At 62.2% G+C, this 24,747-nt stretch overlaps 1 protein-coding gene across 3 annotated transcripts in view; it reads right to left on the bottom strand.

The window, feature by feature from the left end:
* RAI1 (retinoic acid induced 1) overlaps positions 1-24,747 on the bottom strand; it is a 120,696-nt gene that overhangs the window by 5,168 nt on the left and 90,781 nt on the right. For all 3 annotated transcript variants that reach the window (XM_055305718.1, XM_055305719.1, XM_055305717.1), the window contains 2 exons: positions 5,132-10,685; positions 1,072-1,165 (listed from right to left, as the gene is read on the bottom strand). In XM_055305718.1, coding sequence (XP_055161693.1) covers positions 1,072-1,165; positions 5,132-10,669 — 5,632 coding nt within the window. In that variant the 5' untranslated portion in view covers positions 10,670-10,685. The remainder of the gene's footprint in view (positions 1-1,071; positions 1,166-5,131; positions 10,686-24,747) is intronic.

The following is a 24,747-nucleotide window of genomic DNA, read 5'->3' as shown; positions in this document are numbered from 1 at the left end:
CGGACCAAGCGGGCAGGTGGGGTGGCACAGGGAGGGGTTCCTTTGGCCTGGGGCACAGCCAGCAGGCACTCAGTTGCGGAGGAGGGGTCCCCAGGCCGTGGGAGAGCCTGCTGGAAGCGGTCTCCGCTCTGCCATACATGAGGCGGGGGCAGGGGGGCAGGGGGAAGCGGCCAGAGTTGGGGTGGGGGCTGGCCCCAACAAGACTGGGTCTGCACAGCCTGGGCGGTGTTGGCTGTACTGCTCCCTGCTCCCAAGAGCCCCAGCAAGAAGAGATGAACGAGCTGGGGAGCCGAGTGCACAGGCATCATGAACCCGCCCAAATCCTCGGTAAGGACAGCCCGGGCCTTGAATCCGGGCCAGAGCGGCCTCGCACGCCACCCAAGACAGGCCCTCGTCAGGACCACGATTCAGCAGATGTAGTCTGTTTTTTGAATGAAGTAAGGACTGTGTGTGAGCTTGGGTTTTCCTGTGTGGCCGATGAGGCTTGGGACTCCCGGATCTCTCCGGCCCGTGCGATCCGCCATTCCGTGCGCCTGGTGATAGCAGGTGCTCGGTGAAGGCTGTGCTACAGGTGAGAGTGAGTGGGAGGAGAGGACGAGGGGGAGAGAGGGTGTGGGGAGGCCTGGTTCGGCCTCCAGACCCCATGGCCGGTCAACCCCTGCAACTAATATTGCCTGTAGCCAACCGGACTGAACCTCCCCTCCTCCTACCTCATTTGGTTTTTGTTGAAGTCTATTTTTACCCAGTGAACTATTCAGTCTTCAAAGGCCCGGCCCCAGTACCCCTTCCTCTCTGAGGCCTGAGAGCCTCCCCAGCCCCTGGCACTCCTAAGCACTCCTAAGCTCCTGGCTCTTGGGCTACCCTCCAGCCTGCACTGGGTGCCTTTGGGTGTTCCTAGAGCGGGTGGCTTGAGACTGATGAATCTCCTGCAGTATAGGTCGCAGTCGAGAGAGGTCCCTAAGAATTGGGGCAGGAGAGGAGGGAAGCCGAGGGGGTCAGATGGGGAGATTTCAGGGGGCAGTGCCCAGGGTCCCCTCTAGGGCCTTCCTGGCCCTGGGGCCCGGCTCTTACCCGCATCGCTGGCACACGGGTAATGGTAGGTGTGGGTGCATCCTTTGTGGCAGCACCCGATGGTGGCCCCGGCTTCTTGGCAGCTGGAACAGGTCTGGGGAGGAGAGAGGGAAGATGGGGTGAGTCTGTGGCTGAGGAGACTGGCAGGCCCCTCATGGACCCCCACCTCCTTTCCCTGAGAGGGTCCCTGGGGATCCCTACCGGGCACAAGTGCCCCGGGGGCTGACTCTGTGGCAGCCCCAGGCTAGCACCTTGGATGAGGGGACCCTGTTGGTGCGGGGAATGTCAAACCTCGCCAATAAATGTCTAACCTCATGGGTTCAAATCCCAGCTCTGCCATTCTGCGTCGCGTGACCTCAGCTGGTCAAACTCTCCATCCCACCTGTGCAGGGGGGCCCGCCTCCCCCGGCAGGACAGTCGCGAAGAGCAAGGGGGAGACGCCACGTGCCCAGCAGATGAGGCGAAGCTGGCTGTGGCTACAGCGGGTGCTGAGGGGGGTTCTGTGTGCAGGGCACCGGGGTGTCCCTCCCACAGGCTCCGCCCCATAGCCCTCGAGGCGGTAGGAGTCAGGAACCGCACTCTAGACGGTGAAACTGAGGCTTCCATTCCAGGCGAGCATGAACGCAATCGTCATCATCTTCTACCCTTTCTGGCACCACACAAGCACTGAGCCCAGAATGGAGCTGTCCCACCTGCCGAGAGGCCACCCACTCCCCAGGTCCATGAAGGAGAGGACACAGTCTCCCAACAGGCCGAGCTGACGTGCCCCAGGCCTAGCCCAGCTGTCTGAAGAGGGACGCAGCCGGGACAGCTGGGCAGGGCCAAGGTGGGCCCCTGAAGAGCAAGACAAAATCTGTGGCCTGGAGAGGGACAGGCAGGGCCCCAAATCACACAGACTCCAGAACTGCAGCCTCGCTGTACGGGCCGGGGAGTAGATACAGCGGGGAGCAGGGCAGTGGCAGGCCCAGGCCCCGGAGCTAAGCCACTGGGACGGGTAGTTCAGGATGTGCCCCACGTGCCTGGAAGCAGCCTCCTCATAACCAGATGATGTTGATACTATCATAATTCCACCCAGGTTACCAATGAGAGCTCAGAGAGGCTGAGCAACCTGCCTGAGGGCACACAGCTCACGTAAGTGGCTGAGCTGGACTTTGAGCTGGCAACCACCACCTCGTACTGCTCCAGGGGGGGGGTGGGCTCCATCGCTGGGGGAGTGGGGAGGTGCAGGGAGGTGGGGGGGTTGGTATATTCTGGAACATCAGATTTTCATACAATGCCTTTAGATGGGCCGCTTCCTTCTGGTCAAGGCTGAGACCTCCTGGGGCAACTATTCACTCAATTTCTGGCCCACAAAGGGGCAATAAAGCGGGAGTGGGGGCCCAGACCAGGGCCAAGCCCTCAGGTGGTTTGTTGGGGAACAGCCAGAGGAGCAGCTTTATGCCACCCCACTTGCACTGAGGCCCCCCCACAACCCATGAGCGGCATTCCAGACACGAAGAAATCGAGGTACAGAGACAGAGGTCTTGCACCCTTCCGACCCCAGCACCCGGGCTCTGAGCCCCTGCTCCCCTCAGGGCTTGTGGACCTGCCGTAGATCCCAGGCTGGTGGAGGGGTGTTGCTACCCACTTCCTAATAAATATGCCTGCATCGCTGGCATCCATGGGCAGGCCTCACCCGGAGAGGAGATGGGGTGCACAGTAGTTCTGGGTGAGGGGCAGCAGGTTTGTGGGGGTTCTCAGGAGTGGATAGAGAAGAAAGAGGGCTGTCTCCGCAGAGAGCAAAAGTGAGGCCAAGGTACTAACAAGCATGCCAGGACTGGGCCCCTCCTGTGCACTGGGGAGGTGGCCCTGCGGCCTTTCTGATGGGGTGTGGCCATCCAAGGCCCCCAGAGTGCAGTGACTTGCTGGAGTCACAGAACACACCCTCAGCAGAGCTGAGATTTGAACCCGGGTCTGTGTGTCTCCAAGGGAGCGTGCAGCCACTGAGCTGTCAAGGCAAGGAACAGCCGTAAGGAGGCCGAGGCTGCAGGAGGGGAGGGCACAGAGTCCTGACCCTCAGGATTCCCAGAGCCAGCCCACCTCTCCAGGATGTTCTGGGGCCATGGTCTGCTCCTCTGGGTGGGGAGACGCTGCTTTAATGTGCCCCTCTGAGGCTCACACCCTGGCCCCAGCCCTAGCCCAGGACCATCTCTGGAGGGCAGCCTGTTAGATTCCATTTGAGCTGCCTCAGGCGAGGTAGGAAGATGCAGGGGGTGAGCGGGGAGGCCTGCTGGGGTGTGTCTTCCCTCTACCCCAACCCCACGGACCTTCCCGGGGGATGCCCCCAGGGGCGGGAGGCCACTAGGCCACTTCTGACATAGGATGCAGCAGACCGAGATGGGCCACCTGGGCGGAGTTCCAGCTCCAGCACGCAAGGGCTGTGTGACACCTGGAAAGCACGGTGCCACTCTGACCTTCGGCTCTCTCATCAGTCCAGCAGAATGTGAGTGCAGGTCCCTGAGGTGAGACCAGAGCACCCAGAACAGGCTGGGGCAGGTGAGCAGCTTATTAGCCCATCACGATGGGTACAGGTGACTTGGAAAAGACTGGATCGAGCCCCGGCTCAGAGAAGCATATAGAAGCAACCCAGCCTGGCCCAGAGCCCTGGAGGCAGGGAAGGCCCTGGATGTGGGGCCTGGTGGGGCGCCTGTCGGAGGAGGGAACTGGTGATCTGAGGCTATCACTTTTTAATGATGGAGGAGACTTGAGCCTATTTCAGGATGGCTGGGAAGGAGCCAAGAGCCAGTGACAGAGAGGGAGAGAGAGAGAGAGAGAGAGAAACGGGGGTGGGGGGAGGAGAAGCATGAAAGTAGTAGGTGTCCTGTTGGAAGTAGGGTTTCCTCTGTCAGGCTAGGGGCCACTGGGCAGGACATCTGGGCAGGGAGAAGTCAGTGGAAGGTCGGTGCAGGAAACCAGGGGAGACCGAGGCCCTCAGGTACAGGAGCTGGTCCCAAGGGGAGGGGGGATGCAGGAGGTGGGATGGGCGGAGCGGGTGGGGGCAGGGACGAGATGGCAGAGGAGGCGCTGCAGAGCCAGGGAACATCACATCACAGGAGTGGCCATCAGTGTGTGTGTGTGTGGGGGGCAAGAGCACAGGCCCAGGGAGAGGATGCTGAGCCCCCATCCGGTCCCAGCTGCCTGCACCCTCCGGCCATCTGCACCCCTAAGGGAGAGTAAAGAGCAAGGTGGTGCCCCGGCACCTGGAATGGCTAGCGTGCCGCAGCTTGGCCGCTGTTACGGGTTCTAGCAGGGGACCGTTGCTAAGCGCTCAGGCAGGCCAGCTTCCCAGGGGCAGGACCTCACTGAGCCCCGACAGCCCCTGTGCACCAGGAGGCACCGTGCCCACCAGAGATGAGGATGTGCAGGTTCAGAGCGGTGAGCCCGCGCCCAGAGGCGCACGGTGGGTGATGGGCAGTGCGGGAATCTGAGCCAGAGGCTGCCTGAGGTCTTGCTCATGGACCTCCATGACTGGAGGGCCTTCCTGAGCATTCTGTGACGGTTGGTTAGAGGTCCCCAGACCACCCTGCCCAAGGGGCCGCAATCTGACCACGTGCTGGGAGGTTTTCTCTCTAAGCCCAAGCTCCACCTCAGTGGCCAAGCAGACAGGTGAGCACTGGAAATGGGGTGCCCTACCTTTTTAGGCCCTCCTGATGTTCGATTTTGGGAGGCCGCCCGTTCTTTGGGGCCTTGGCATGTCAGCTGGTGGCACAGGGCAGAGTCAGGTGGGCAGTGGGTGGGGGGCACTGGAGCAGGAAGGTGCAGGGTGTGTGTGTGCTGGGTGCCAGGCCGGGCAGGCCAAGGGGCTGAAGAGGGAAGTCGGGCCCAGGGGTGGGCAGGCGTGTCCTGCCTCAGCCTCAACTCCACCCCAAAACTCCCCAGACGGGTATTTGTGATCGTAGGTGTGTCTGGCCCAGACCATGGCTCTGGAAAGATGAGGGAGCTTCCCAATGGTCCACCTGCCTGCCTGCCTGCCCGTCACGTAGACCCCGAGCTCCCCACCCCAGCTGGGCTGGACTCTTACCATGTCCACGGCCACCTTCATGGCCTCCTGCAGCCCAAAGAGCTTCCCAGCTACCAGGTAGACCCCGCCCGTCCACACGGCGCAGGCCTCGTGCACCCAGTGCTCCTGGGTGTCCCCGCTGGGCTCAGCCAGTGGCTCCTTGCTGCATTCGTGCTTGCGGCTCTTGTCGGCCGGGGCTGCCTCCTCGCCACCGTCCCCCCGAGCGTCACAGCAGTAGCAGCTCTGTAGCCGCCGCGACAGGCCCCGGGCACTGGTGCGCAGTGAGCCCTGCTTGGCGGGGTCGGCCGGGCCCTCGGGCCTCGGGGGTTTGCCAGCGGCGGTGGCGCCGGTGGCGGCCACACACTCGAGGTCTTTGAGTGTTCTCTCGAGGGGCGGCGAGGCCTCCTCGCAGGTGCCCTCCGGCCGCACCTTCTCCTTGAGTTTTGGCTTCTTTTTGGGGAGGCAGTGTTCGGGGTAGTAGGGCCCACAGAGGTCCCCGAGGTCCTTGAAGTTGGCCGGGTTTTGGCAGAGGCAGCAAACAAGGCAAGAGGTACTCAAGGCCTTGGAGACCACGGGCCCCAGATGCATGGTGGAAGAGAGGGGCAGGGAGGGCCGTGGCTGCAGGACAGAGGCTCCAGGGAGCGTGGCCAAGGAGGCCCCGGTCGCATCCAAGGAGAACGAGCATGAGGATGAGGAAGAGGAGGCAGAGGAGGAAGGCTTCCTGTGGGGCTTGGGCTCCTCCCCTGGGGAATTGACAACAGTGCATATGGTGGTGAACGCGTCTCGCTTCTCCACCCGCACAAAGGGTGAGAAGGCTGGGGTGCGGCTGTCCGCTCGAAGCCGCTTGCAGGAGGAAATGTACTTGAGGCGGATTTCAGGCTCTGCAGGATCCAGGGGCAGCACCTGCTGCTGCCGCCGCCGCTTGGCACGGCCCTTACAGGGTGAGGAGGTGGTGTTCTTGGCCCGGCCCCGGGTGAGTCGCTTTCGCTTGGAATAGCTGCTGTAGTTGGCATGGCCTGGCTGCTTCTGTGCCCTTGTCTGGGGCTGACAGGGCCGGCCCTCAGGGGACTGGGAGGTCAGGCCCAGCTCCTCCGTCTTTGGCTTCTTGCCTCCTCCACCAGAGCTGTCCTCCCCACCCCCCTGAGCGCCGTTGGCCCTGTCTCGGGGGGTCAGGAGCAGAGCCGGGCCTAGATGGGGCCGCTTCTCCAGGGGACCTTTGGGGAGTCCAAGGGCTCCAGCCCTGCCTTTCCGGCTTCTCTTCTTAGGCGCCAGGGCAGTCCCCCCAGGCAACAGGGCCTCCGGGGACGTGAAGGCCTCAGTTTTGAAACAGTCAGTCGAGGACAGTTTCTTACTGTTTAGGAGTTTGCCTTTTAAGGATCTGTTGGTCGGATTTCTGCATAACAGGTCGGCCCCAGGGGCTGCTGGGAGCTTCTGCCCAGCGCCCACATTTAAGAGACCTTCTCCTGCCCCAACTGGGCTGCCCCCGGCACTCTTGAGCCCACGGTCCTTCTCAGGGAGAGCTGGGCTCACAGGGTTACCCGGAGGGGCCCCCGGCGCTTTGCACGCAAACTTCTTCAGGCTGGGCGAGGTGATCTTCTGCACGATGGCCTCCAGCTTCAGGCCGCGGCCCTTCCGGGGCGGAAGCACCTTGGTCTTCATCGCCCCCTGGAAGGCCGCCCTTGAGGCCAGCTTCAGGCAGGCGTCGGGGGCCTCTGGGGGTGGGGGCTTCACAGCGGGCTCACTGTTGCCCTTGGGGGGCTTAGCCTTCTTGGGAGAAGACATCCTCTTGAAGAGGCTGGAGGGGTCCTCGGCCCCCTCCTCCTTCACGTCCCCCCCACTGCCGCTCCGTAAGACCAGGTTCCGCTTCTTGGTGGGGACAGGCGCCAGGAAGGACGACTTCCTTTTGAGCGCATGGAGGGGCCGATCGGAGAGCTTGCTGCCCGCCCCTGGCTTGGGGACCCTTGCCCGCTGGCCGGCCCTGCCCTCCTTCTGGGGGCTGCCCGAGACCTTGAACGTGGCCGGCAGGTGGTTGTTGGCCAGGAGCTTCTTGGTGGCTCGGCAGTTGGGGAGCCGGCTCTCTGAGGGCCGCCGCCTCTTGGAGTGGAACACCTCCTGGGTTTTGGTGCGGGACCGCAGGATCATAGAGCGCTGGTCCTTGCCCGGGGTGCCGGGAGAGTCTGTCTCCTTGGTCTTGGAGCCCATGGGGCTGCTATCCGAGGCCACCGGCAGGGCGGCCGGGTTACTGGGGCTGGACGCCGCCTTGGGTGATGGCTTGCCCACCCGCTTGCCAGACTTGAAGGCGGCTCGCTGCTTGCCTCCCAGTTTGTCCGGGGGGGCAGGTGTGGTGGTCAGGCCTGGGGGCCCGGGTGTGCGGGGCTCGCTCAGGGCGGTGAAAGAGCGCGTGCACATCCTGGGGAGCCCTTCCGAGGCCCCCCGTCCTGGGGCTCCTGCTCCCTCCATCTGCCCCTGTGGGGGCCCTGTGCAGGATTCAGGGAGCAAGAGGTCTTTGGGCAGCACTGGAGCCCTGCATGGGGAGTCCTCGGCCTCGGGCAGACCCCGATGTACCCGCCGGCTCCGTAAGCTTTTGCCGCGTGGCACGGGCTCTTTCTTAGCAATGGGGGCCTCGGGCACAGCAGGCTTGTTCGGCTTCTGGGCCAGGGAGGCATCCGGGGCCAGGGTGGCTGAGTCCCCCGGAGCTAGCACACTGTCAGGGCCTTCTTCGCCCGGCTTCATGTGGGACAGGGAGGACTCAAACCAGCTCTGGACCTTTGACTCGGCGCCCACAGTCGGGCCCAGCAAGATGACAGAGTCCCCAGAGAGGTGGCACGGGGGGCCCCAGCCAGTCTTGCTGTCCAGCACCTCCTCTGCTTCCTCCTTGGTGCACATCAGTGGGGCCTTGGGCGACAGCGGGTCCTGCAGGCCAGGCCTCTGCTCAGGGCTGCCCAGGAGCTCACACAGGGAGGAGTACTCCTCCTCCGCCTCCAGGTCCTCTTTCCGACCGGTGGGAGGCAGTAGGGGCAGGTCCCCAAAATCGGTGGCAGAGCAGCAGTGGCGGCTGTCGTCCAGCCACCGGTCGGCCTTGGCCACCTCGGGGCACTGCAGCAGCCCACCCACCTCCTCCTTCACCCCGCCCGCCTCCTCCTGCTCCGAGTCCCGAGGCACAGTGGCCTTCTCCCCCGGGGGCTCCTCCTCCTGGAAGCCTGGGCAGGCCGAAGCCTCGTGGGCACTCTCCTTGCCCACGCCATCCGCGGCCTTCCCACCCTGCTCCAGGCCCTTGGTGAGCTCACTGGGGTGCAGGCCCCACCGGGGACACGCATCCCCCAGGTTCTCCTCGGGCCAGGCAAAGGGGTTGGCGCTGTCCGCCGAGCTGGCGGTGGTCGTGTCCGGGAAGCAGTCAAAAGCGGCTGCGGCGGGGTCTGCCGTGGCTGCCCCGAGGGTAGACTTGGTGCCGAAAGAGAGGGCCCCGGTTGTCTTCTTGGGGTCAGGGGCGGCAAAGCCCACAGAAGGGTCTTCAAACAGCCCTGGGCTGAAGTCCTTGGCGCTGCCACCCTTGTCCAGCTGCAAGGACTCAGGCAGGGCCTCTGGCTCCCCTGGCCGTGACCACGCATTCTTGGCCACTGAGTCCAGGCAGGCGCTGTGGTTCTCCAGCGAGAAGGGAGGCTTGCTGGCGTCCTTGGCCAGGCTGGGCGCCTCGGCCCAGGCCTTATCAGCCTTCTCGCCAATGGCCTCCTGCAGCCCGAGGATCTCAGAGGCCAGGTCCTCCTGGGCCAGGGCGCTGAGCAGCAGCCGCGGGCAGTCCCGCTCACCTGCCACAAACTTGGAAAAGCTGTCGAGCGGCAGGGTGCTGTGCAGGCTCTGGAAGGAGTCATCGGATTTGGTGGACATGTCGTCAGGGGAGGTCACGGAGCAGGTGGACACTGACTCGGGCTTGGCCTTGGAGTTGCTGTTGACCCTGGCGGGGCTGCTGCGGGCCTGGTTGCAGTAGAGGAAGCTGCGCTCCAGCGGGTCCTCGGAGCCGCTCAGGTAGTCGGCCTCGGGCGGCTCGGCATGCGTGGACTGCGGCGTGCTGCTCAGCGGTTCAGACAGCGGCGTGCCGGCCGGCTCGGCTGAGTAGCCGCTGCCCTCAGGGCTGCAGTGCTGGCTTTTGTGCTGTTCTGGTGTCCTGGACACCAGGTTCTTGACGCTCTTTTTCTGTGGCGCCGCGGTCTTGGAGAGCAGCAGCTGCTGGACGGTGTTGGATATGTTCTCTACCTGGGATGTCAGAGCTGTGAGGCTCTGCAGGCTGAGGTCCGAGAGCAGGTTCTCAGGGAGCTTGTCCTTCTGCAGCGGCTTGCAGTTGCCAGCCTGGGTGTCCACCGAGCTAGCAGCGTCGGTCGGGGACGGGTTGAGCAGGGGCATGAAGTGGCTGTGGTCCGTGATGCCCGCGGGGAAGGCCCCAGTGCTGAGTGGCTGCTGGTTGTAGGGAAAGTTCTCCAGGTTGGGCATCAGCGGTGACGGGGTGGAGCTGTAGGAGGGCGAGCGGCCCACAGAGCGTGCGGGCGAGTGGCTGGAGCTGGGGCTGAAGGTCTGGTAGTACTGCTCTGGAGTCCTGACGGCCGCGTCCGGCTGACAGTAACCCGGGCCCTGCTGCCCGTAGTGTTGGTACTTGGCAAGGTTTTGGTAATGGAGGGTTTCCTGGGCATGGTGCCGGCTCTGGAGGGCCTGCTGCTGCTGCTGCTGCTGCTGCTGCTGCTTCTGCTGATCGTAGCTCAGGCGGCCAGACTGGTAGGCGTGAAGGTTCTGGACCCGCTGCCCAGGGGCCAGGCTGGCATTGGCGGCCAGTGGCCTGTCGTGGGGCTGGGTGGATGGTGCGGTGCAGCTCTTGTAGGAGTGGGTGCCCTGCCCGCTGCCCTGGCCCCCCTGGCCACTGGATGAGTAGGTGGAGGAAGCAGGGAAAGACTGTGAGTGCTGGGGGAAGTGGCCACCCTGGGGGAAGGGCAGAGGCGATGCCATGTCGTTCTGCAGTTTTTGCCTCTGGAGTTTGGGGTATGCCAGGGGCTGCTGGGGCTGTGGCAGCTGCTGCTGGACATGCAGGGAGTGAGTCCGAAAGGGCAGCTGGGCGCCCTGCTCTGGGTATTGCCTGCCAGGGGGCACTGCGGCCTTTTTCATCAAGTTGTCATCATATTTGCCCACGCCCCCTGGCAGGGGCTGCGGCTGGGGGGGCGGCGGCTGGGGGGCCCCCCAGGCCTGCAGGCTCTCCTCGCCCGAGTAGCGGCCGGGGTACGGGCTGCTGTCCTGCACGCTGTAGCCAGAGAAGGCCGGCCTGCCCTGCAGGGACTGCTGGGAGGGCAGGCCCTTGCTGCCCCGCGCGGGGCCCGCCGGTGTGCCGGCGCTGCCGCCCTCGTAGCCGGGGTACGGCTGCGGGTTATAATAGTCCTTGGCCAGCAGCCGCTGCCGATCGCAGCTCAGCCCGGCCTGGCTCGGCTGTCTGTAATTCTCCAGGCGAGATGTCTCCTGTGAGGTCTGCTGGTAGTTCTGTTGTTTGCCATGGAAACCACACCTTTCTCGAAAAGACTGCATGACTCGGGCTGGTTATCTGTGAAAAGAGAAAGGGAGAGAGGGAGGGGGAGGGGAGGGGGCGGGGGCGGGGAGGAGGAAGGAGAGGGGGAGCGATTCAGACGGGCCATTTCCCTTCCGCTAGGAGAGCCTGCCTCCCACCCCTCTCCCCGCAGCTCTAAACGGTCTCCCCTTTGCCTGAGCCTCCCCACCAGCTGTGCACATATTGACAACTTCTGTGTCAGGGAGGTGTGCGCTGTAATTCCCGCTCCGACATCACCCCGCTGCCAGCTGAGCCTGGCCAAGGATGGCCGCGGGAGGCGCCTAAACCCACTGCCCTGTGCCCCGTCGCCCCCCTGGGAGCCGCCACCCCACCCTGCTCCAGGCCAGCTCCTCCCCTGCACCCCACCCACCACTCCCAGCGCTTCCCTGCCAGCAGAAGCATTTAGCTGAGCGATTCCCGCTCCCCTGTCCCCCGGGGCCAGCTGGGTCCTGCAATGGAGTCCCAGTGCGGCGGTGTTCAAGCTTGATCCAGCCAAGCCAGGAGAGAGGAAGGTTCGTCCCTGCCCCGAGAAGCCACTCACCAAAGCCCGTGGAGAGCGCGTACGTACACACACACACACACACACACACACACAGGCACACGCACAAGCACACACAGGCATACAAGCAAGCCCGCGCACAGGCGCGTGCCCTTGTGTGTGTGCGCGCGTGCGCGCGCGCGCGCGCGCGCGCGCTCACACACTCACACACACACACACACACACACACACACACACACACACCTCCTCTATCACTGCCATGCCATCTGGAATCTGTCTGTTCCTTCTAGCAGACGTCGATTAGGGGCTGTGGAGCCATTGTAGGCATAAAACGTCCCCTTCTCTGACTCCCAGTAACGCAGGACAGCGGCACCTGCCTCCTGTTTTGATATCATAGGTGCGTAAACAGATTACGTGGCCCAGAGTGAGGGAGTGCATGCTAATGGGGGACGGAGCCGCAGTCCCTTGGCCACAGAGGAGAGCTCCACAGTTGGGTGGGAAGCAGCCCTAGCCCTCCTGGGCAGCCCCTCCCGTCTCCATCTCCACGGGGTCAGGACCAGGGCACACCAGGCCAAGAGCCCATCTGTTTATGATTTTAGGGGCTCGGGGCCCCTGGCGAGGTCTAACCAGCCCCAAAGCAGGATCTTGGATCAGGAAATGACCCCGGCGAGGGGGAGGGCCCTTTGGGGCAGAGCAACTGGATTCACAAAACAGGCTGGCCTACAGTGTCCAGGCTAAGAGGTTCCCCTAACTGACTGACTGGCCAAGTCACCCTAGAAGGCCCTCAAAGGGGGGGGGGGGCAAGGAACGTTTCAGGATCATGAGAAATCACATCGAAGAGTTTGGCAGTCAGCCAGAGAGGCCCAGGGAGATCAGGATTTACCCACAATCATGCTGCTGGTGGGTGAGCCAAGGGGCAGAAAGCAAGGCCCAGGCCCCCAGGAGGGTACCTGGGACTTTACAGTTCCCAGCTGTTCCCAACACCAAAAGGGGAAGGGGTGGCCTGCCTCCCACAACATTCTGGGGCTATAGGAGGGACAAGAAAGGAATGAAGAGAAACAGAAGAGAGACATACATAGATATGAGAAAGAGGGGGCTCCCCCAAGAGGTCCAGCTCACTCTTCTCTTTCCTTTCTCAAGCACTGGGGCTGACCAGGGAGGGACAGGGGAGGGGTTCCATCCAGCTGAGTGGGGCAAGTCCAGGGCAGCCAGAAGCCCCCAGGAGCCCTGTTAGCACAGCCCGGGCCCACCTTCCCTGACCTCGGCAGTCAGCTGACCCGGACTCAGGCACAGAAACACTGGGGTTGCTGCGAGAGGGGACCAGGGACCCACAAGGCCAGCCCCTGCCCACCAAGCTCGTCAAAGCCAGCAGGCCCCACGACAAGCACAGCTCGGTGGCCTTCCCGCCCGCCTCTCCTGGGTTTTATCACAGGCATCCCCAACAAGGAGAAATGTGCCCGCCCTTCTGACCCACTTCAGTCCCATCCCTGGCGGCTTGGATCAAACATTACAGGAGGCGCCTGCTGCGACACGCCAGCCCAGAGGAGCTGGAGGCGGCGCTCGGCTCTGGCCTGGTGGCTCCCAGCCAGGTAGGCAGCCCCGTGCCTCCCGACCTCCGACCTCCACAGAGGAGGGTGCAGGCCAGACTGCCCGGGCCGGGCCGCTCGGGAGGGCGGGCGGCCCCCTTCCACCCTGGGGCAGAGGAAATGAGCAGGCGTACAACCTGGCTGGCAGTGGAAGTCACATTTATTAGGGTGTCACTGGCTGGCGGGCAGGGTCAGCAGCAGCCCCTGGCAGGGAGGGCCTGCTCCAGAGGACGCAGCGCCGCACTCCGCCTCCCGGCCCGTGTTTATGAGCCCAGAATGCGCAAACCCAGGCCCGCTCTGGTGGCGCAGCCTCGTATATCTGCACAAATTACATTTCGGCTTTTATGAGTCCCAGGTCGCTCCCATTTCCTGCTGAGTGTCCTGTGGATATCATTAACATTTCTACAGCTTTTTCTTTTATTTTTTATTTTTCTTCACATTCTCCAAAATGCATTACCAAAAACATCACTTAAAAAGAGAGAGTGCTATGACCAGTGTCCTCTCCCCACCCCCCTTAATCAGTCCAGCTGCTGCATCTTTTAATTTAGCCGAGCGGTATTAAAGGCGGGTTTCCCAATACACACGAGCAGCTGGATGCGGTGAAAGCATCTATCTCTAAGAAAAGACAGTTCAATTAAAATACAAGGAGCCCAGTGCCTGATGGAGAACTCAGGCAAAAATGCTCACCCCAACATCACCCTCCAACCCCAGGCGGCGGGGAGGGGGGTGAGGGAGGGTTGCAGGAACAAAGGCATGGCATCAAAGCCAGGATCTCCGCCCAGTTCTGGCTCTGGGAGCCAAGGGGGTCGACAGCTCTGCCAGGAGAAAATGGGGCTCTGCCTCTTTAAGAGCTGCCTCAGGCCTGCCACAGGCTCTGTTGTTATTAATTATTATGATTATGAAAAAAATAAAAATAAAAAAAATATTATGATTATGATTACTTTTCAAGAGCACTAGGACAGGATGAGGAGTGGGGAGACAGGCAGGCAGCAGGCAAGGGTGGGCAGCAGCAGGAGAGGGGCCCCAAAGAAGCCCCATTAGCAGAGATGGTGACCTTTGAATCTAGGGAGGGGGCAGAGGGGACAGACTGGGAGTTTGGCCTCAGTGGGTTCAGCTGGAGGGAGATGTTAGGGGCACCCCCTAATGCACCCTCATGGGGCTCCTTCGGGTCCAGTCTAGCCTCCCCATCCTTGCTTACCCCACCTGCCCTTGTGGACACTTGGGCAAGGGCTGAGCCCCCGAGTTCTTGAGGGGAGGGGGGGTAAGTCAGCCTGGAGTGTCCTCTAGATAGCAGGTGAAATGCTTAGGACAGAAGTCCCTTAGGACAACTCCTGGAAGACAAGTCTTGCCAGGCCCCCGGCCCGTAGGGAGCAGAGCAGGCTCAGACAGACATGCTCTCAGGGCCGCACACAGCACAGAGCGGGTTCAGGGCCCTAGGACTTCCTTCAGCACTGCAATGGGGCTCACTGCCGCTCCCCCTCCATCTCCTCAGCCAGGAAATGGGGGTGGGGAGCCAGGGTGAGCCTAGCCCTCTGCCCTCCCGTCAAAGGCACTGGTGGGGGGGGCACCCTTGGCTGGGAGTGCTTACTGGGTACAGCTTTGCTCAGTTAGCACTTTGACTATTCTGGCCTTCTGGAGGAAAAGGTGAGGTTTGGAGGGCAAGAGACCTACCTTGAAGGCCACCCACAGTGCAGTTCCTCTCTCTAGGTGACCAGACCCAGAGAGTGTACCTCCCCTCCCCTGGACCCCACACCAAGAACTCCCACTCAGAGGAAGGCACTGGAGGAAGACAGCAAGAAGGTGATTGAAGGGGAGGGCAGAGATCTCTGTAGCCTCTGAGGCCCTGAAGGCCAGGTCACCCTCTTTTATTTGGGACCAGGGAGGACCCAGTCAGGGAGGTCCACTCATGAGCAGCAGTGGTCACTGGCCACTTACTGTCACCCCTTAACTGCTGTCCCTGGGCCCACAGTCCCTCCAGTGCCCCGGGTCAGGGAAATGGGCGTGGGGGCGGGGGGCAGAGCTGCCGCAGCTCCCACAGGCCACCAGTGGAGCCCAGCTAGGGCTGGAGGTTTTCCTGAGAGAGGGGCAGGGTAGGAGACAAAGAAGAAGACAGAGGGAGGAAGGAAAAGAGTGGACTGGGAGAAAGAAGGTTTCTGTCCCCAAGCAGTGGCTGTGAGGCCACTGGTTCCATCCCATCCACTTACCCAAGGTTGTTTTATGACCCGGTTTCCTGATTTGTAGCTGTAGGGGAAAATGTAAAAACCCAACCACTCCAGGCCTGCAAACTACAGGGAAAGAGAAAGTTGCCTGGGTCAGGAGGCTAGGGATGGGGCCCGGGGGTGTCCAGGGAGGAGTGAAGGAGGCAGGATCACCTGGAGCCTCCCCTATCAGTGTGAGTGATGAATACCAAGTAGGAAACCTCGAATAAAATAATAAATCACTAGCCAGCTTTCCTGCTGTCCTGTGGGGTCTCCATTGAATCCTAAGGGCCTGGCTCGAAGATGGGAAGGGATGAGCTTCCAGAGTCCACAAAACAGACAGCCAGGCCCTGCAGGTCCCAGAGACAGGTTAGGGTCTTTGGCCCTAGGGGCTGATGGGGAGGTGAGCCAGTGGGAAGAGCCCTGCTTGGGGCAGAGGGGGACCATCCTGGGGCATAAAGACTCCCAGAGAGCAAGACAGTCCCCATCTCAAAGGAGGGCCTCTCAGGACCACCGCATACAGGCAATAGCCCCAACACACTCAACATGCAGCCCTCCTCACTTGTGGGCCCCCATGTGTGCCCCACGGGAGAACTCCATGGGAGTCCAGCATGCACCTCTACAGGGCCTTGGAGAGGGGGACCTGGGGGCTGGAGGTCCTGAACACTGAGGGGCAGGCTAAGGGGTGAGAAGTGCAAGAAGCCAGAAGACGGCCTCAGCACTCTCTCCAGATGTGGGGCAGGCCCCAGGCCAGGCTCTGGGGCTGAGGCTAGGAACCCCAGGTGAGGCAGGATCTCAGAGCTCTTTAGAGGAAGTCTGAATGAGGAGCAGAGGCTTCTGGGCTCTCCAGATGTTTGGAAAGCCTTCCTTGGAAGCCTACCAACGCTATCTCCTCCAAGGTTCCAACTGCAAAGGCCTCAGAGACCCTCCTAAGGCTGGTGAAGGTCCTGTTCTCAGGGGTCTAACCCACGAGGAGGATGCCTCACCCCTGGGGCATCCACAGGGTGTACGAGCACGAGTGCGCTGGTTTCTGGAAGTGCCAGGCCCAGTTAGGAAGCCACAACACCATTTCCAGGAGTAACCTGCGGGAGTCCCACAGCCCATAGACTGGGCAACAGCACCCATATCTCAACTTGGGTGCCTGCCTTCTAAAGTTGAGCCCATTCTGCAGCCACACCCCACTGCCGAGCTGTGTGGGTTCTGAGATGTGGTGGTCAATGGGCCCCCAGACCTGGGCCTTCGGAGCCAGAGGGGCCCCGCGGTCCAGGTGGCCAGCCAGGCATTCCCCTGTTGGGAGTTGTGGGGTAGCAAGAGGGGACTCAGCAGCAGCCACACTATTGCAATTCCAGAGCCCCCCCTGGGGGCCGGGGAGACTCACCTATTATCCCCTCCATACTCAACCAATCTCTTACAGACAGTAATTGGTTTTAGATAATTTTATTCACCATTCCAGAAATAAGCAATCACCTCTCCCCATTGCTGTCAAAATGCGGACAAGGTGGTGGGGCGGTCCTGAGTGCTGAGAAGTCATGAGCTAGGAGGCCTGCAGTTTGATGGCCTACATATTTGGGACCTCAGGTCAGCAAACCAACAGGCTGGCTCAGAGGCTGCCATGGGCATCTGAGGGGACCCACTAGGGGCCTCCCGAGATGTTCCTGGCCTTGTAGGCAGCTGCACAATGAGGATAGGACAAGATCTGTGTGTCCGCTGCCTGAGCGGAGGCAAAGGAGAGAGCCGAACCTCCCCCCCCAGCTGTCCCTGTGCGCTACCCCACGGGCCCCGAGGGACCATGACTGCTCTGCCAAAATGGCTTCATAAGCTAGTGGCCTGTCTGGCTGCTTCCTCCGCTGGGAACAGTATTCTGGTATTTCCACGGCTTGCTTCCTCAGCTCGAAGGCTTTGCTCATGTCACCTCCTCAGGTACCCCTCCCCAGCCACCGTGTTTGGAAGACCACCCCCTGTACTACTCCTCCCCTATTTCTATCAAGTGCTCACTTCCCTGTAATAAGCCATGTGGCTGGCTGGCTTTATGACTGGTCTCTCCTCTTTAGAACTACAGTGCCATGGGAGCAGGCATTTTGGCCGGTTTTGTTCACAGCTATATCCCCATATCCCAGAACAATAAATATTAATTGAATGAATAATGCGTAAATGTCATATTAACCCTATGAAAATATCCAGAACAAGCTGTCGATGGCAGTAAAGAGAACGGGTGGGTGGGCATGGGGGCTTATTGCCACAACTCCTCACGCATTTGACAAAGAACCATCTCCTTTGGGCCTGGCTGGTGAGGCACCCAAGTGAAACGAGCGGGTAGGGATGGAGGCAAAGCGAGGGCCCCCGGTCCCAAGTAAAGTGAGGGGGAGCCCCACGGAACTCCAGCAGGCTGCTGCCTCATGGGAATGCGAGCGCCAGAGCCTCTGAGGGCATTTTGGTTTTTGATTTTTTTTCTTAATAAAAAAAAATAAGTCTCTCATCTTAATGCTACTGACCAAATAAAAAGTTTAACACCCTAGGGTTGAAGAGAACCCGTCTGTGGGCTGCAGCTCATCACAAGCTCCCAGGTGTCAAATACTGATGTAACTGGTGCACAGCGATCTTTGCAAGGGCAGAGCCAGGGCCTTGTCAGGAGGAGAATCTGAGCACCTAGCAGGTTGTCAGTGACCCAGAACCTTCCCTGAGCCCTGGAAGGAGTCCCGAGACCAGCAGGAACCAGTGAAGCCATGGAATGGAGCAGCTCGGTGAACGCCTGTGGCCCTGGGGGAAGGTAAAGCTCAGAGGTGCCCAGAGGTGGAGGAGCCACAAGGCAGGGAGGCAGGAGACCTGAGGGCCCCAGGGGTGGTAAGAACCTTTGGAATATTCCACCCCAGGCACCAGATGAGGGCCTGCCCTCACCCCCCCCCGACCCCCACCCCTGGGCACTTTGCTGGGTCCCTGCAGGGCTCCTTGGTGCCACTTATCACAGTGGTAATTACATAATTAATGGTATAATGAGCTGTTTTACAAGTGCCTCCCTCACCAGAATGTAGCCTGATGAGGGCAGGGGCTTCTTCATCTGTTTGGTCCTAACCTCCAAGTGCAGAAACTGTCTCGAGTAGGGGCCAGTTAAACGTTGCCTGGACATCTGGGCAGATGGGATGGATGAGGGGCTCAGCTCTGGTCTGGGTGCACTGTTTAACCTCACCACAGCTCCAAGGGCAGCTGCTCAAAGAGAAGTGTGATGATGACAGTCCTGAAGGCCATCCAGGACACGTACAGTAGCCAATCAGGAAGAAAAGTCCAAGCTTCCGCTCTGTCCTCCACACCCCCGGGTCACAATTCCTCCCTCCCTCCTTCGTCAAGCCCATTTCTGTTCAGCTTACAGTTGGGTGGGGTGGGGTGGGGTGCTGAGGATCCAGAGGAAAAAGTGGCATGACCCCTGCCCTCCCGGAGCAGGCAGGCAGGCAGACAGAAGCTTAAGAGGCTGCAGGGTGAGAGTGGAGGTGGTCCAGGGAGGCTGGCAGGAGGGGGCATAATGATCTGAGGAAGGGTGAGGGCCCACCAGGTGGAAGAAATAGCCTGAAGCTGGACGCAGGACACAGCAAGTGGGGGCACCTGCACTTATCTTCTGTCCACCACCTCAGGTGACCCGGATGCCAATGGTCAGATGCCCTCTACTCTCATGGCACCAACCCCTGGGCAATCCTGCAAAGTCACCTGGATTTGTTAGCTGCCTGTACGGCTGCTGGGGAGCCGGTACTTTTCCATGTGCCTCTGGGGCCCACCCCATCTACGGCCCAAGCTGGAGAGGGGTCTCTGACCTGGTGCTGCCCACATCTCCCTCTGCCTCTCACCCACGAGTCCAGCTGCTTAGCAGCAGTGAGCCACCAGAAGGCACTTTCTATAGAGCATATTCTAGGTCAGACTGCCCCCTCGTTTTGCAGAGGGATTCACAGAAGCCCAGGGAGGGTCAGTGACTTGTCCAGGAGGTCCAGCGGGGCTGAGGTCCCTCTACAGCTCTGCACCCCTTGGTCAACCAGAAAATGAACTCAAGAGCTGGAAGCCAAAAGGCATAGGGGTCAAGGTTCTCCTGTTGGACACCCCAGATCTCCGGAGGAGCCAGGCAGTGCTCCCCCCTTCCCTAGCCTGGGTGGGAACAACCCCTCCCTTCCCTGCCTTTCGACACCCCTGACACCCCTTCGCGCAGCACCCTGACAGTTGGAGAGGCGCAGCCCGCCAGCCCCTCCCGGCCCGTTCCACCTGGGGGAGCCAGGGAATTGGCGCCCCCTCCCCCCAGCCCCCAGGGGAGGAAGCCGCCTGTCAGGCCGCCACGGCGTGTCAAATCCTCTTGCTGCCTAATTGTGAGACGGCGGCGTTTAAAGAAACGCTTTTCTGGCCGCCTGCCACACCGCAAACTGCTTGGTATAATTTTATTATTAAGGAGAGAGAAAAAGAGGGAGGGGGGTTGGGAGAGAGAGAGAGAGGGAGGGAGAGAGAGAGAGAGAAAGGGAGAGAGGAGGAAATTGCTTAGTCCAAGTCAGCTGGTGGAGTATTCTGCTCAATGTGAAGCGGGGACGGCTTTCCAGTTGGCAAGCTGACTCCGTTAATTGCGCATTCAGTCTCTACTTAGGGTAATTGAAACGAAGCGGGGCCCAGGTCTGACAATTAGGGTCTGCGACTAGGCCATTAACCCTTTCCGCCGCCGCCGCCGCCTCCGCCTCCGCCTCCGCCGCCCCCGGTGGGCTGCACGCAGCCCTGCAAGCGCGGGGAGGGCGGCCGGGCACCCCCGAGACGCGGGGCCGGGGCGGGGGCGGGGGCGCGCACTGCGGCAGGGGCTGCGGGCGGGCGCCCAGCGCGCGCAGGGTTAACGCGGTGCCGCCGCGTCCGGGAGCCCGGCGGGGGCCGAGCTGGGGCTGGGGGCGCCGCGCGGGGTGTGTGGGGGTTGTTTGCGGCCTCGCCGCCCCTCTGCAACAGATGTTTCAGCCGTGTAAGACAAAGGCAGAGCGCCTGCTGCTGCCGGGAGAAAATCCGCAGGACTCCCTCAGGGGCAGGTAAAATTTCACCTTCTATTTGTGTTCCCCCCTCACACCCCCGCCCGCCCCCGCCCGCTCCCCGGTCTCTGCGCCAATCCGGAAAGCGCCACCAAAGACGCCGCGCCGCCTCCTCCGCAGCCCAGCCCGCTGACCCCAGCAAGGTCACGGCGACCTCGGGCTCCGCCGGCAGCGCGCCCGCCCGTCCTCCGCTGGCGAGGGGTGCCTCTCCGCGCCCGGCCCCCTCCCGGGGTGCCTCTCCGCGCCCGGCCCCCCGTCCGAGACGCGCGACGATCGGCGGCGCAGGGAGAGGCAGGAAGGGGGCGCTGCGCTCGCCACGAGGCGGAGGCGGCGCCGGACGCCGCGCGCCTCCCTCCTGCCTGCGCCGGGACCCCGGGGGGCTCTGCCCCCCCAGCCCCCATCATTCATCTCCCTGATTCCCGCTGTATCCGCCCTCGGAAGTCAGCCGAGTGAAGCAGCTGTTCCTTGCACACTCCACTTGACCAGAGATGATGATAAATGAGGCCCGGGCTGCGTCGGGGACGCGGCGGCGGCCGCCAGGGGCGCGCAGGGCGGGGCGTGCGGCCCGCAGCCCCCTCCCCGCGCCCCGGAGAGGCCGAGGACGCGGAGGACGGAGGCCGAGGGGCACGACCCGAGGGCCGCACTAACCTCGCGGCGCCCGGCGCGGCCCCCGCACCCCGCTGCCAGCGGGCGGCGGCGGAGGGGCGCGGGGCACGCGGGGTCCGGCGCGAGGCCCTGTCCTCCCCGCCGCCCGCGCCGCAGTCCCGCCCCGCCCTGCCCCCACCCCTTCCCCGAAGGCCGCGGTCCCCACGGCGCCCTCGCCCCCTCCACCCCCGTGCCTCAAACCTATTAACGCTCGTAAATAATGAATAATGGAGCGCTTCCCTCCAGCCGCGCGGGGCTGCGGGCGGGGGCCGCTGCCAGCTGCGCCCGGACCTGGGGAGGGGGCGCCCCCCGGCCGGGTGCAGGGGGCCCGGGCGCGCGGCCCCGCACACGTGCAGCCGCGGCGCGCAGGCGGGCACCCCGCCCCGCGGAGGAGGGGGAATCCCGCGCTGCCCTCCCCAACGCCACCTCCCCTGGAGTCCTCTGGCACCGAACGAGGCGAGAGAGCGCGCGCGAGCTTCCCAGCCGGAGAGGGTTATTTTTAACCTGCCCCCCTTTCTATATCTGCCTCTCGGGTTTGCGCGCCCGCCCGCCCGCTCCACCAGCCGAGGACGCGGGCTCCTCACCTCGCGCGGCGGCTCCGGCCTCTGAGCGCCTCCCCCGGCCCGCGGCCCCCGCCCCTGCGCGGGCATCGCGCGGCTAAATCTCAGCCTGGAAAGGACCGATTAGGAGCCGCGTGCCTTTCTGCGAAATATTGGAACCGGGTGGGGTGGGGGCGGGGAGCCCGGCGCTCTCGTCCCCTCGCCTCCCTCCCCGCTCGCCGTGACTGCGAGAGGCGGCTCCGGCGCTCCCTCCGCAAAACAGGGGGCGGCCAGGCCGGGGCGCCGAGCCCCCCTCTGCTTTTCGCCCTTCGCTCCCCAACGCCCACCCTTCAGTCATCGACAAAGCTGGAGCTTCTAACGCACCGACCCTCCGGCGGCGGCGGCGCCAAGCGGGGCGCTGCCTCCCCCATCTCGGCCTCCTCCCTGAGCCACTCCAAACAAACACACCATTTAAACGGCAGCGGGCTTGCACACCAACTTCAAGGCGGACCCCGCCCGCGCCCGTGCCCAAGGCACACCGGGGGGCCCCCTTCCCCGGCCTGCTCTCCCTCCCCTCGGCCTTGGCCTCCTCAGCCCGCCCCCCCCCGCGCCCCTCCCTCCCATCCCCTTCGCGCCCAGCAGCCCAGACCCCCGCTCCACCCCTCTTCCTCAGGGGAGCGAGGCGGCAGGAAGTTCACGTCCATTCCCATTACCTTGCTCTCCGAAAGGCCACCCACCCAAACCCCAGCCTGTCCTTACCCCCAAAGGAGGGGGCAGCAGAGGAGCTGGCTGGGCTCAGAAACCCCCTCCAGGCTTTGACTGGATCAGTCACTTGACATTTTCCAGACTCTGCTCACGCCCAATCCTGGAGACCCACAGGCACAGGGCCCCCTTAGGAACCCCCCCCTCCTGAATGAGGTGGGGTGAAAGACATAGGCTACAAAATACAGGGGAAAACTGTGGAGGGAGTGGTGGGCTGAGGAGGAAGGGCGTTCCAGCGGCAAGGAGCTGCCTGGCTTAGTGGCAGGAAAGAACACAGAGTATTTGGGAATCTGAGCCGGATTTCTCTCCCCAGCTTAGCTGGAGGGTGGGGGAGGGCCCGGCCCCCACCCCAAGGGAGCCACCCCTGGCGGGGATTATGGTAAGAAGCCTGGCAGGCTGGGAGGGAGGGGATGGGGAGGAGGGTGTGAAGATGCCTGTGGATTACAGATGTGAGGATAGCAGGTGCCACCGGGTTTATCTGATGATACCTTTGGGCCAGTGGCTGAAGCTGGGGGGCCCAGCCTGCCCTGGAGGTGAGGCAGGTCCAGAGGGCAGGAGAGAGAGGGCCCCCTACCACATGCAGGCTCTGGCAGGGCAGAGTGGGGGTTCTCAAGGAGCTTCACCCCTCCCACCCCAGCCAGCCTAGATACTGAGCCTGGGGCCATCCTCAGATCTAGAAAGTTCTTGGTAACCTCAGACTATCTGATTGGGTATAATAGCAGCTGCAGCAGACAGCATGCTGTCTGGCCCCCTCCTATGGCCAAGGTGCCTTGATAGATTTTACTTCTAACCCTCAAATTGCCTTTCTAGGGGATGACGTCACCTCTCATTTCACAGCCCTGGAAACTGAGCTCTAGAGCACGGAAGGGGCCATCCTGGGGGCCTTTCCCAGACCCCCTGTGGGCAGGGCCTCGACCTGGTTTGCTCTGCTTCCCGGCAGCTGGGCATCATGGAGGTGCCTAGGGGTTTTAGGGTGCAAGATCATGAGGTCCTGGTTTGCCCCCTGGGAAATTTCAGGAAACTGGTTTTCTCGAGAGAAAGAAAGGAGAGGGAGTTGGTGTGGTGGGGAGCTGGAGAGAGGAGTCACAGTGCCCACCACCACCAACTCCTCGGGGCAGATCTGGTTACCCAAGGCGCCAGGCTCCCTGGTGAGGGTCCCCAGGTGGGGGTTTGGCTCCTGGGGCTGCAGGGTTATTGTCAGTGAGGCCTGGAGTCCCCATGGCGTCGTGTATTCATCTGTAGCCCAAACACAAATCTCACACACTGTACCACTGCTCTTCTAATGAGTACAGCTGTTGTGATGGATAGGTCACAAACTCATTGAGGGCCTAGCAGCTCTGGGTGGTTATACCCCCCTGACCCCAAGAATACACTAACAGCTCCTATTTTGATAGGACAGGCATCTCCAGCCCGCCACTGGGTGCAGAGTAGGGGACCTCTACGGATGAACTGGAATGACGGGGCCACCCCATCCTCCTGGCTACCACTAACCTCCCCTCCACTGCCCTGGCTGCCCCCCATTGCCAGGAAGGGAGCTTCTACTTCTGGGCAAGTTTGGATGGATGGCCTGCTGCCCCCCCCCCCCTGCAATCCCTGGTGGGGGACGGGGAGACCTGGCCGGCCCCTCAGACATGTAGCCTGGTGACCAGAAGCACTGACCTTTGGGGAAAGTGAACCACCAGTCACTGCCCCAGAGGCTGGGCTGGCGGCAGCCTGGGCCTGCTTGCCTCAGGATGGAAAGTATTTGCCTTTGGTTTTCAGCCGCCGCCTCCCTCTGCCTGATTTCCTTCTATTCCACACAATCATGAAATGTGAAGGTACTTAAGGGTAAAAATGAAGAGGGGCAGCTGTCGGAGGCCAGTGGCCGGCCGTTTTGAGCAGCATTATTTTTCTCCCAAGGTGGACGGAAGACTCTCTGCCGCCAGCCTGGGCGCTGAGCTCCTGCACCCAGAGTCCCCGGCCTTGGCCCACCCTCCTCGGGCCTCCCCTCCAGCCGCACCAGGCCCTGCCAGAACTGCCCCCCCTGCTGGCCCCCAGTCCCTCAGCATCTGGGGGAGAGAGCCGCTTCCAGCTGTACACCAACTCTGCCTGACCCCGGCGCTGTCTTGTTCTGGAAAGTTGCAGGAGAATCCTTCCCGGCTTGTTCTGTGGTAGTGGTGACTGCGTGGGGAGCGGCAGGCCTCTCTTGCTCCCCAGGGATGTCAGATTCTCAAGGGCCAGGCCAGCCAACTGTGGGGGCTCACAGGCGGCTGGCCGTGTGGCTCTGGGGTGCAGGGAGGCACATCTTCCCTCAGCTCCACCCCGACTGTAAATGCCTCTGCCCTGATGCCACACAGCTCTGGGTTCAAATCCCACTTCTGCACGCGATCTGCTGGCTGGCCCTGGCGATTCACTTAACTGCTCTGCGTGTTCCTCAGCTGAAACCTTACTAACACCACACGTATAGGGTTAACACGAAGACAGGACGATACGCTGTGCTTGGCACCTGGTAGCTGCCCAAGGACGGGAAGTAACTTGCAGCGCCTCTGGCACCGTCCATGGGGGCAAGGGCCAAGTGTACTCTGTCTCCCGGGGAGCTGTGTGTGTCTGAGACAGAGCAGGTCCTCTGGCAGGTAGGGCTTTATGGGGAATAATGATTACCGCCCCCCTCAAGCTGGGAGGCTTCTGGGAACTGATAATTAAGGTTTGTCCCCAGACTGTGTCATGTCCCCCATGGTGGGTTATCTTCCCAGCTGGAGTTCCGGTGTTTCTCATATACTATGGCACACATCTCCACACATCTTACTAAGAGGCAGATTTT

This window comes from Nyctereutes procyonoides, unplaced genomic scaffold (genome assembly GCF_905146905.1).
Source record: "Nyctereutes procyonoides isolate TBG_1078 unplaced genomic scaffold, NYPRO_anot_genome, whole genome shotgun sequence".
Lineage (NCBI taxonomy): Eukaryota > Metazoa > Chordata > Mammalia > Carnivora > Canidae > Nyctereutes > Nyctereutes procyonoides.
This window is presented reverse-complemented; position numbering and strand designations above follow the sequence as displayed.